Source organism: Coloeus monedula (assembly GCF_965178545.1).
Source record: "Coloeus monedula genome assembly, chromosome: 16".
Classification (NCBI taxonomy): domain Eukaryota; kingdom Metazoa; phylum Chordata; class Aves; order Passeriformes; family Corvidae; genus Coloeus; species Coloeus monedula.
In genome coordinates, this window is record NC_138796.1 from 5,857,183 (window position 1) to 5,869,594 (window position 12,412).

A 12,412-nucleotide genomic window follows, 5' to 3' on the forward strand; every position below is an offset into this window, starting at 1 on the left:
CCCATCACGGAGATCCTCTCCCCATGCCTGAACCTCAAGCTCAGATGGGACAGAGGCATCAAGGCTGGGAGGTGAAGAGCAAATATCCATCAGCAGGAGTAAGGATGGGGCAGGGCTGAGGAAACCTGGACAGAAACAAGGAGCAAACAAAAATTTCTCTTTTTTGAGGAGCACTCACTTTTCCATCACACGTTTAAGAGGCTGAGTGCCCAGCGAAAGGCAGTGGGGAATGAAAACAGGGATGGATGTTACTGAGAAGAAGAAGCAAGGGCAGCCTCCCTGGGGATGTCCCTCTGAGCCCTGCACCTGTTGGGTGTTGCAAACTTTGCTCCTCCCAGTGGTTTCTAAGAGTTAACACCCAGCCGATGTCCCAGTCACAGCATGTGCATCTTTCCTTCCTAAACTGAGTGGAAAATGCTGTGTATGGTACACTAACGATTTTCTACTGAACTTAAAGGCCAATTTTTGCTATCACAGGTGACCTTCTAATGAATTCTCTTTCAGCTGAACTTCTAACATTTAGAGCACACCTGGTTTTGAGGATGGGGGGGAGAGGTGCAGTGAAGGAATTCACAAGTGTGTGTTCAATATTTAATCTCAAAGTTCACCACTGGAATAAAGGGATTTCTTTTAGTTTGGATATCTCTGACTGTGATCGTTGTCTACAGTGAGGGGTCTGGATTTTCCAGATGGATATAAGATAAGTTAGTAGAGGCTCTGTAATTAAGAATAGTGTTGGCCAGGGCTTGGGAAGCCACAGGCTATCCTGTGCATGGGGGTCAGCAGTAGGGAAGATGTAGGACATCCCTCTTCCCAGGCTGTCTTCTTCTCATCACTGTAGCTGCATCAGCAGCTCTCTGGGACCCCAGGGACAAGGAGCTGGGTCCCATTTTAGAATCATTAAGGTTGGAAAAGACCTCCAAGATCATCACGTCCATTAACTCAGCACTGACAGTCCTACCCCAGGGAAAAAAGCAAAGTTTTGACAAAGATTCTTTCAGTGAATGAAAGGGAGATGGGCCAGTGACTACGTGGCCACCAGCCAGCATCTCTGAGTCCCTGTGAGACAGAAATATCTCTGAAGAAACATGCTACAGCATCCTTTGCTGCCCCACACCATCACCACCACAGCCAAGGGGACAGAGAGGAGGAAATGCAATGTTGACCTCCCAGGGGTGGTTTTCCCAGCTTACTGCAAGCTTCACAGAGCAGTTAAATTTACACTTCTTGGTCTGTTGGGTTTTCTGCACTGTGCACCCTGATAGGTTTGAGAAAATGAGTGAGAAAGTGTGTCTGAACAGTTGTGTTTGTTGTAATGAGTGCTGAACATTCACTTTTATTGTTGCTTTTTCTTTCCCTATTTAAGTGGCTTTCAATGCAAACAAATTGCTTTTCAGACAATTCACAATGGGCTCAAATTCTCTTATTGCTGTTTACAAATGTGTTTATGAAAGCTTAGGCAATTCTAGCAAATATGGCAATATTTTATAGTCGTGAGATGCATCTTCTGAGTATCAGTGGCTGCAACAATCCAACTTTGAAAATGCATCCCTCACTCTACCCTCTTCAGAGAAACTAAATCCCAAACTCCCTCTTTATTACATTGCAACTTTATGTGGTAGAAATAATCTCGGCTTCTATTGCCCTGTAAAAGGGAAGTCAATATTTTATCTCTTGTTTTATAGCCATTGTAATACCCAGCTAATACATAACAATGGTACATTATGATAACTTCATTATAGCCTGATCATGCTGGTGAATAATGTATTGGTCCGAATTTTAAGCATGGCAGTAAAATTACCTATTTTTATTGTTCTTTGGTGTTTCTCAAATGCAGCTGGAACAATAACATTCCAGCCTGCTTTTTGCATCCGCTGAGGCTGCCAATCCTCCCGACCAGAAAAGCTGTAGTTTGGGGGCTGTTACTCATTGTGTGTGTCACCAGACGTGCAGCACCGTGCGAATCACTGAGCCAATATTTATTGGTGCCAAAGCTAAAACATTCACATGGAAATGCACCTGCAGTGTTAATCAGTCCATCTTTGCTGCTATTCCCCATGGCACAGGAGTAGGCTGAGGGCCAGATCTTGCTCTGCTACACCAGCACAGTTCTGGAATCGCTGCGGTGACTCCAATTAGGTTACACTCAGGTAAAGGCAGAGCAAATGCGAACAGCTTCCTGCCTCACGTTGCAGCAGAACAAGTCACTGAGGGTAACACTGCTGGCTCCTGCTCTATTGCTACCTTGATAACACCTCGAGCTACAGAAGTCCTGCTGCTGCTCGAGTCTCGCAGTGCACAGGACTGTCTTTCAAAGCAGGCAGCTCCCACGCTGAAGTCGTGTCTGTGGAGAGGTTATTCATTGCTGTGGGACATGCAGGGAGAAACAGATATTACTGGAAGAGCTTTGATAGCTAAAAGTGAAAGCCCAGTGGGATGCTTGTGAGGTCAGGTCTGTGAGAGCTACGCTGGGTAGGTGAGCTGAGGGTTTGGCCCCACGCGTAGACAGAGACTCCATTTTCTCAGTGAAAGTACTGGGCACCAGTTGTTACTGGGAAGCAAATTGGTCAGATTAATGCTTGATTCCTGCCCTCAAAAAGTTTGAGTGGTATTTTTAATTGTAGTTGGTTTTGTTCCTACTGGTACCAATGTCCATCTCTTTGAAAGTTCATTCCACTGCAGTCAAGTGAATGTAAGGTTACAGGTGTGGATCAGGGATGGGAATGGTGCCTGGTCAGGATGTCCATCAGGATCAATGTCAGTATGGCTGTTGAGAGCCAAGATTACCCTACTGAAACACTCCCATCAGAATGGCATTGTGTTTCTAACTTTAACAGCTTTATAAAAATAAACAAAACTCATTTCTATTTAAAACTGCAGAGCACAGAGTACAGCACCAGCTCTGTGCCATGCAAAGGACACAACTCTATTGCTGTTATGGAGCAAACAGCAGTCCAGTGACACCAGTCCCCTGGCACCAGTTCACAAAAGACCACACAGTGCTTCCCAAAATTTATGTTAGTCCACACCTCACTTGAGTGCTTCAACAGCAAAGCAAATTTTGCAATGTAAAAAACAGGCAAAACCTTTGTGATTAGGACACATTAATAATTTACTTTGGGTTTACCTGATCTGTAAATGCCAGAAGTGCTGATGGGTGACCTTACCCAGTCAGGAGGGAGTGGCAGCTGCTCCAGCCAGCTCAGGTCACTGTGGGTACTGCTGCTGGTTTTAGAGACCTCTTCCATCTGGGCTATGATAAGAGCCCATCCATAAATGCATTCACAGATGGGGCCTGCAGGGCATTCTGACATCTGTGTGTGTCACAGGGCAGCCTCCAGGTGAGTGTATCCCTGCCTGTGCCTCCAGCACACAATTAATGACAACCTCTCTCACTGAGCAGGTGGAAGTGCCAGGCCACACAGTTGATGCCATTTCTCTCCTTGCTGCTTTCCTAGATGAAGGACTCTGGGACATGTTCGTGAAGGACATCCCTCGCAGCGCCACCTCCTACACAGTGGGCCTGGACAAACTCAGACAAGGCGTCACCTATGAATTTCGGGTGGTGGCAGTCAACGAATTTGGCTACGGAGAACCAAGTGTTCCTTCTGTGGCAGTATCAGGTAAGCATGTCTTTTTCAATGGAATTTCCCGAGGCTGAGGGAGAAGAGGGGAAAAAGAAACAAACCAGAGTCTCTAGTTGCAACAAATAATCAAGGGCAGCTTGCTTTCACTTGTTTTAGGGTAAAACTGAAGTAATACAGTGGTAAATAAAGGTTTGTAATTATAGTATGTTTGATTTTCAAGAGGAAAAATGTGCATATGACATTTTTAAGCTTGACAAAGAACCTACTTGGTGTGTTTATGTGTCAGATGTCTTGTCCTAAGACTAATTTACAAAGTCTGTAATTTGCTTTTTCTCAGTTAATAGTCCGTTGTTTTGTTTGCTCTGATTTCTTTTTTTTTCTTTTAACTCTGGGCTCTCTGATAAACATTTTCTGTGTTAATTTGTATTTAGCTCTCACAAATACAGAAGTGTAGTTTCACAACATTATTCCTGATAATCCTCTTCACTTGCAGTCCTGGTCCACTGTGATACCTCCAGTTCCCTCCACCAGAACAGTTCGTTGGTGATGCTCTGGGTCTCTTCCCACTCTCCCTGCTCTCTTCTGCTTATTCCCAGTAAACAGAGCTATGACCTAATCATGCTTCCCAAATCCCTATGAGCAGCCCAGCCCTCTGGTTTTCTGAAGGGGCTTGAATACCTTGAAAAGCAAATTCCCCTCAGCTTGCCAGGGCTGGGCAGCTGGAGTCCCTTGGCCTGTGGTGAGGTGAGGTGAGAGACCTTGCCCTTGGGAAGGCTTTGCTGGGTCTCCTCTTCCCCCCACTCTGCTCCACGTCGCTTTTGAGCCATAGGTTTCATCCTTGCTGTGCCAGCAAAGACAAGGATAATAAAAGAACCTGATAAAGCGGCTCTGTGATTCAAAATTCTGGAGAGTCCTGAGAACCTGGCAGTGCTCCAGTATCTGGAGTGGCTTTTATCTCTTTGCTGCTCCAGTGAAAGGCAGGAACACCATTCAACAACTCCCCAGCAGGCAGGAGTAGCAAGTGCTGCTCTCGCCATCGCGGCTGCCGCGCTCGTCCTGACACAATTAACCACTTACCCCGTGAGAGCTCCCATGGATTTCACTGTGAGTGCTACCCTTGCTTTTCTTCTTCAGGACAAGGGCATGGACAACCCACTTCAAACACCAAGAGTCAGTGTTTTTCCTGTCTGTGGTTTCACAGAGGCTGTAACACAGTGTAAAGGACCAGCAGTCATGTTAGTCTTTCCTCTGCTGGAAGATGTTATTCCTCTGAAGCAGGGCATGCATCTCCTTGTGATGCTTTCTATAAATAAACTGCTTGTTTGTAAGTTCTCCACTTGAACAGAACTATTTAATTCACCTCCTTTTGATGCTTCAGTGTTCCTCTCAAATTGCTGCATGAAAGTAAGAGGCTTCCATTGAGATTCAGTCATAAAAGTATAAAGCATTTTAGGCTGGCCACTTCAGCTGGCACAGGGAGGTATAAATTGCTCTGAATCTGCTCAGCCCAGCATGGCTTGTGCAGTTTGCCTTTAGGATTTTATTGGCCTGGACTGGCCTCCTAGCAAAGAAAGAGCATGGCTGCTTTCCCCTGCTGCAGAGTACCCAGTGAACTGGAACAAATTTGAGCTCGTATTGTCAGGCTTACAACAGAATTTTATTCAGATTCAGGCTCAGGACAGTCAGAGAAAGAGGGAAAGAGGGTTTGGTGATAGTGAGGGGTTGAGTTGGTCTCCTGGCATCACCCATTCCTGCCAGGTGGTGTTCCACCTTATGGACTACAGGGAAATTATATCAACTGCTTGTGCTCAGCAGCTGCACTTTTTCCCAAAGCTAGGAGAGCTCAAGGGAGGACAAAGAGAATATCACTGCAAGAAAACAACAATACTTATTACTTTAAACCACGACTGACAAGGTAACTCCGGAAAGGGGAAGTTAGTGTCATTTTGTGTTTCCACTTGAGGTCAAATGGGGTGAAATGCCCTGAGATTGCACAAAACCCAGGCAATTGAATTGATACCCCTGTGCTGCACATCAGGCTTGGCTCAGCAGATGGAGAAGTGATACAGAGTAGCAGTGAATGTTGGAAGTCGGAGTTAGTGGAGGTACTGAAAGACATTAAACCAAGCGTACTTTGTTCCCTGGCACTCGCTGTATTTTTTGAAGAGCCACTGAAGAACATTTTGGCAAGGCAAGCCCCCCAAAAAGTGGAATAATCATGGGTCATGGCAAGTGTATTAGTGGTTCCCTTGACCCGGGGAGTGCTAAGTTTGCCATGCTTGAGAAATGTAGGTGTGCAGAGCTGTGGGAAGAAACCTGCCTCTCTTCTCTTGGTGATAACTTCTTCTTAGCTAAGAGCCTCTGGAGCTGCTCCAGGGGTGTGAAAGGTGCTTGTAGAAATGGAACTGGTTGCCCAGAGAAGCTGTGGCTGCCCCATCCCTGGAAGTGTCCAAGGCCAGGCTGAACTGGGCTTGGAGCAACCTGGGGTAGTGGAAGGTGTCCCTGCCCATGGCAGGGGGTGGAACTGGATGAGCTTTAAGTCCCTTCCAACCCAAACCATCCTGGGATTCTGTGCTGGAACTGTGATATGCTCCTGTTCTCTGCCATCTTAGAAGGGTCAGCAAGCCCCTCAAGAGTCTGAATCCCCCTCTCTCCTGAGCACCATTGTTGAGTCATTGTTCACTGTGGGGAACAAGAGAAAAATTTAAAGGGACATAAAGAGGAACTGTTATTTGTTTTCTGCTCTTTCAGCACAAACAGAAACCCCTTTCTACGAGGAGTGGTGGTTTCTGCTGGTGATGGCTCTCTCGAGCCTCATCCTTATCCTGCTGGTGGTGTTCGCATTGGTCCTGCATGGCCAGAGCAAGAAGTACAAGAACTGCAACGGAGGTAAGGCACCGTCTCTGTGCTGTGCAAAACTCTCAAGAGCTGTGGAAATCAGAAATATCTTTCCTTTGAACCCCTGATTTCCTCAGCAGGGACTGTCTTTAGAGCTATTTTGTTTGGCAGAAGACTTGGAACTTTTTGCTGTCTGGTTTGGTAGAAATGGCTTTTGTCTGTAGCTACACTGGATCAGGATTTGGACACTGACCAGCCATGGGCTCGGACAGGACAGCATCTGGAAGTCCCAGGGACTGCAGTAAAAGCCAAGGAGTCTGGGTCAAACACTTGGCAGATAAAGAATAAGGAATTAGCCAAGACTTTGTCTGACTTTGTCATAATTCCCTGATAGATGGGGAGAAGAAAGATTCTGCTTCTCCATGGCTGTACCAATGTGGACATTCTAAATCTCTGTGTGTGAGGACTATATCACAATTCCTTTATATTGAGTGCCCTGCATCTCACATTCCTTCCCTAAGCCAAGCTGCAGTTGCTGGGCTGGGGGCCAAGCAGCCAGGAGGTGTCTTGGTTATCTGGACCTGTTAGACTTCAACACATAGTGAGCATCAAGCTTTGAATTTTCCTTTAGTTATGATTTGTACCAACCTCCTTTCTTGAAAGGAAACAGGAGCTACCCGCCCTGTAACCAGGAATGTTAAATAGTCCCCTTTCAAAAAGCCTCGTTCTTGAGCTCTGAATATTTTTTTTACCTTTTTTTCTCCCTACATGATGAAGTCCTGGGAGGGTTGTTCACATGTGTATTTCTCTGATAGCCTCCTCCACCTGCAGCAAGAAATTGCTCTGATGCCAGGAGGTGCCAGAAAAGGCACATTAATGAGCAGGATCAGGTGGACGGGTCTTTGCACTACCCGTTCTTAGGGATTAATGTAATGAAGTCTTCCAGGCAGTATTTAGTAATTCAGTCCCAAAGTGAAGATCTTCTCTTTCTTTGCAATTCACTTCTAACAAGTGTTAGAAAATCAGATTTCAGTCCCACGAGATAGAAGATGTATGAATACCGTGGCATTTTACCAAGTTAATACTATTGCATATTTGTATGCACAGTTCATAGGAGAGCTCTCATGTTCTTAGTTTTACTGTGTTTGGGGGACAGACATGAAAAGGCAGGTCTGACCTGCACTGTCAGATATCCATGTTCACAGAGTCTTAATGCAGCACTGAGATTGCAGCAGAGGACAAAGCACCTGTCTGCTGCAAAGTGGCTGCCAACCCTTCTCCCTGGGACACGAGCTCAGCTCACACCTTTGGGATGACAAAGGATGAGCATGGGAGAGAACAGGCTCCTGCTGGATTTGATCACAAGAAATAATATACTGGGCTGTATTTTCCTTCTTTTTCCCATCCCGTCCTTGTTCCTCCCTTGCACCGAGCAGTGATTTCTCCATTCCTGATCCTCATTTCAGTTGTGGCACCTTTTTCCCATTTTCTATCCCTTGCCTTTCCTCTTGCTTTTTTTCCTGCTTTTTTTTTTCTCTCTCCTTTTCCTCTTTTTTTCTACCTTTTCTAGTTTTACTTTCTCTTGCTTTACTCCAGACAGCATGGAATGGGATTCACAGCACCTGATTTAGGACATCTTCAGTGGCCACCTAAATTAGTTATCTGGTTTCTATTTATAGTCAAAAACCAAGAATCAGCACTTTTGGAGCACAGTTTATCTGTGCTATTTTAGATACTGACCTCTGAATGAAATCCATGCATCCATCCATGACTCCTTTCCCCTCTTTTTACTTCCTTTGCCCCTTCACATTCCTGATACACTCCTTGCACTCACTCTGCTCTCACTTCCCAGTAAGAAAGGTAAAGAGAATTTCAAATAACAATGTCATAAAACAGAAAGAAGGACAAGTTAGCTCCTGCAGTTCTATTTGGGGGAAAAGTGCTTCTGTTTCAGGTCAGCCTTTCATTTCCTGGCTCTAGGTAAAACCATCTCCAACGTGGAAGAGTCAGTCACCCTGGATAACGGAGGCTTCACTGCTCTGGAGCTCAACAGCAGACACCTGAACATCAAGAGCACCTTCTCAAAGAAAAATGGAACCAGGTAAAAAGCTGGGAATGCTGTGCTTTTGGAATGGCTTTTTTCGTAGCTTCAAGCAGTGTTAAATAGGCAAAAGGAAGAGACTGAAGAATCTAGGGAGGACTTTAACGCCCAAGTCTCTGCTTCAAGCTGTGATTCTGGCTTCTAAGCATGATTTCATTAATTCCAGGGAAATTACAACATCCCAAACATGCACCCTTTGCATTTCCTAGGTCTCCTCCTCGCCCAAGCCCAGGGGGGCTGCACTACTCTGATGAGGATATCTGCAACAAGTACAATGGGGCTGTGCTGACCGAGGGCTTGGGCCTCAATGAGAAGCCCCTGGAAGTGTCAGAGTCAGAGGTAAGGATTTCCCTCTGCCTCACATTCCACAGACACTGCAGATTTTCATTTCCGTGCTGAATCCTGGCAAGTCTTTGGCGTCCCAGTCCCATACCTGCATCAAGCTGTGTGGTCACTGTTTGTCTGTCTCGGGGATTTTGTTTGCATCACACCTTAAAATTAAAATATCAAAGGAAAGAATGACAAGCAGGACTCAGCCAGGGCAGATTCCAGGCCTGGCCTTGGCAGATACTCAGTTTTCCAGAGTCAGTAGAAAGATAAGTGTAACCAGTCAGACAGTGTGTGCTGACCTCTCTGGAAGGGGCTGCACACCCCCTTCTGCCTGTGGGCTGCAAACTTGGACCGCTTTTGGGAAAATACATACGTGCTGCAAAATAACCAGCTACTGTCTGGGGGAGGTTAAAGGTGAGATGTGCTTTGGATGCTGCACTGACTGGAGTGTGGGGTGTGGTTTGCAGTTTCAGAGCTACAGCAAATGCCACGATTCAGAAGAGTGGTCTGAGTGGTGACAGCCACTGCCTTGGTTACAGAGGGAGTGGGTGGGGAGTGAGTAATTTGCCAGGGAGCACATGGCCATGGCTGTGAGGGCCCAGCATTCAGCTCTGTGAACACGCCAGCCTTGCCTTTAGGCTGCTCCCCACGGAAGGTGGGTGTATGCCAGCCTGATCCATTTGGCAGGGCTCCATCTTGTGTCTCACGTTCCCTGTAAGAAGGAAGAAAGCGCTTGTTGTCTGTGAAAGTCTAGCAGTGGCCAGGGGTGAATAGACAGACTTCAAAGGAGATCCAGAAAGGTAAATCTGTCTCTAAAATCAGATGCTGTCAGCTGAGATCCTGACGAATCAGAACTGACAGTGCAAGAAGCGAGCAGTGGGCCAAACCACGCCAAACCTGACCCTTTCAGCAAGAATAAATCACAAGCAGCAAGTAGTGAAAGAAGATGACAGTTTTCATCTGTAGTTTTTCTGCACCTGCAGCTACAGCTGCTTTTCCTGGCTACCTAGCTCTCACCTCCTGCTAATTACCACCGACAGCCTGCTGCTTTGTGCTGCCCTGTGGCCGACCCGTCATGCAGGCAGCTTTCCTTGGTGCAGCTCAAGCTGCTGTCTCTGCAATGCTCCAGCATTACCCTCCAGATTAAACCCACAGTGCTTTGGTCATGTCACTGTAACAGCCCAGCATTAAACCTGTCATTAAAACAGTTTGCTGAGCATGATCGTGAATTTAGCACTGGCACCTTTTGACATTAATTTCAATGTCCTGTGTGGTATTTCCTGGTAATGTGCAAAAGTCTCCTTGCAGGGTGTCATTATTGCCTCCTATAAGCACTGTTTGTACAGCAGAGAAGGAAGTGATTTTGGAGGGCTTTTTCTCAGGCTATTGATATTGTTTATTTACTGTGTATTGCTGTCGAGCCTGAAGGTCTCAGTTGAGATTCTGGTGTTTTTGTGAATGTGGGTGTGCATGTGAATATGTGCACAAAATATGCCTCCTGTTTTTCCTTGGGGCTTGGATATGCAGCCCGTCTGTATAATGTCTTTGATGCTTGTTTTGGGTTTTTTTGTGGTGGGGAGTGCTTTCAGTCATGAAATGTTAATATGCTCCCAGTAGAGGTAGCAGCAGGAGATGCTGCCTTTTGATCAGCCTGAAAATGCTGTTTATGTTGGCAGGTACAGACAGGAGGTGAGGGTGGATTGGGGCAGAGGTGGGTATAGATGATTGACCACTCTCTTTTCAAGTGTTCCTGTAACTATTAGCTCTTCCTGTTTGTCTTTTATTTTCTTTTTGTTTCTGTTCTCAGATGAGATCTTAATAGACAGGCTGTGTTTTCTGAGAGTTCCAGATTTTCCATCTGTCTTAGCAGGCAGAAATGTTTGGCATTATATGAAGAGTTAAAGACATCTTTTAATGGAAGAGTTCTGCCCAGGTTTGGTCCTCTGCAGCAGAGGGTCCTGATGGTGTTTTCCTTTAATACATCTGTGTGTGGATCTCAAATTCCACTTAATGTGATGCACATCAGGGCAGGCAGGGCCAAAAGCTGTGCCTTTGCCTTCAATCCACTTGTCACCGTGTTAATGCTGAGTCTTACGCCTGCTGCCTGAGGTGTCAAGATTTTACATGGAAAAGAAGGAAGCTCACTGGCTTCAAGTCTCCTGGGGTTTACTGAACATGAAGAACTCTTGGGCTGACTGACTGCACTTAAAACACAGCTGCCTGGGAGCGTTCCTCCCAGCTCCCTCCTGGAGAGGGGAGCCACAGAGAAACAAAGAGGAAATCAAGTAGGACTCTTAATATTCATAAATCAAGTAGTGAACTTACTCCATGTCATGAAAGCCAAGTGCTGTTGATGAGGTTAAAGAAGTTTAATTGGCAGGTACGGAGCAGGAGACTGCTATGAGTGTAAATTCTAAATGATTAATAATAATAGTAGGCTTTTAGTTAATGAGTCAAGTGGACAAGGCTCTGGACAGATAATCTGAAAAAATTTGGTGTTCACCATGTAGAGAAATTTGATGATGTATCTGCAGTGTCATCCAGCCAAGGAAGAGCAGGGAGGAGAGGGGGGCCTGGTGCATGTTTGTGTGTTCTCTCCTTGCAGTCTCCCAAAAACTCCTTCCAGGCGAAAATACTCTCACAGGTTGCACACGTTATCAGTCAGTGCTGGATGCTCTGGTCTTCCCGCTGCTCTCTGCAGTCTGACTGGCTTTGGCTTTCTCAGCTCCGTAATTAATTTCCACTTAACACTTCACAGAGATAGGGTTCAACTTGTTTGCAGTAAAGCTCTCCAGTGATTTTGACAAGTTGGGCACTATGTGGAAACCAGCTGCAGGTGACACATAAAGTCCCCATGTCCAGGGAAATATTTTGCACACCGGGTTACTTTGTTTCTTTTATAGCACATTCATTTTGAGCCAACAAAAAAAAAAAAAAAAATCCTGCTGCCTTCAACATTTTTAGAAGTAATCTTACAAAGTTGTTTCTTTTGTAGTCACTTAAAGAAAAGATAACTGGAACTATTATCAGATATATTATCAAATTTCCCACTGACTAAGCCAGCCAGCTCTGGTGGCTGAGCTTCCTCTGAGCAGCACTTGTGCATTTTGTGCTATCAAAAATATACCTAAATAGCCTCTCATTTTCTGTTGTTTCGTAGGCATCCATGCACCTTTGGTTGACAGTCTGTAATGTCACCACACGCCCAATCACGCTCCAGCCTATGGAGGTTTCCAAGGTAACACAGCCGCAGTCGCAGGGAAAGGAGAAAACTGAAAACAAAACAAAAAACCCTGCAGCATTTCTATTTACTCAATAGTTTAAAAACCACTAAAGAGTAATCCTCTAGTATAAGCTGTCTGTATTGTCATGCTAAACAGGTTTATCTTACCTCTCCTTGATTTTCATCGGGGCTGTGGAATGCCAGTTTAGAGAATTCCTTGCTGATTAAGGGTGGTTATTGGAGTCTTGCTGAGAGCAGACCTTAGCAGATACTTCAGAAACATGGACAAAATAGTCAGTTCCTGCCTGTTCTGAAAGAAACACAGAAAAAACA

General features: G+C 45.5%; 1 protein-coding gene across 1 annotated transcript in view; it reads left to right on the plus strand.

Moving 5' to 3' along the window:
• SDK1 (sidekick cell adhesion molecule 1) overlaps positions 1–12,412 on the plus strand; it is a 381,963-nt gene that overhangs the window by 364,595 nt on the left and 4,956 nt on the right. The window contains exons 40-43 of the mRNA XM_082292298.1: positions 3,459–3,623; positions 6,339–6,476; positions 8,406–8,526; positions 8,736–8,865. Coding sequence (XP_082148424.1) covers positions 3,459–3,623; positions 6,339–6,476; positions 8,406–8,526; positions 8,736–8,865 — 554 coding nt within the window. The remainder of the gene's footprint in view (positions 1–3,458; positions 3,624–6,338; positions 6,477–8,405; positions 8,527–8,735; positions 8,866–12,412) is intronic.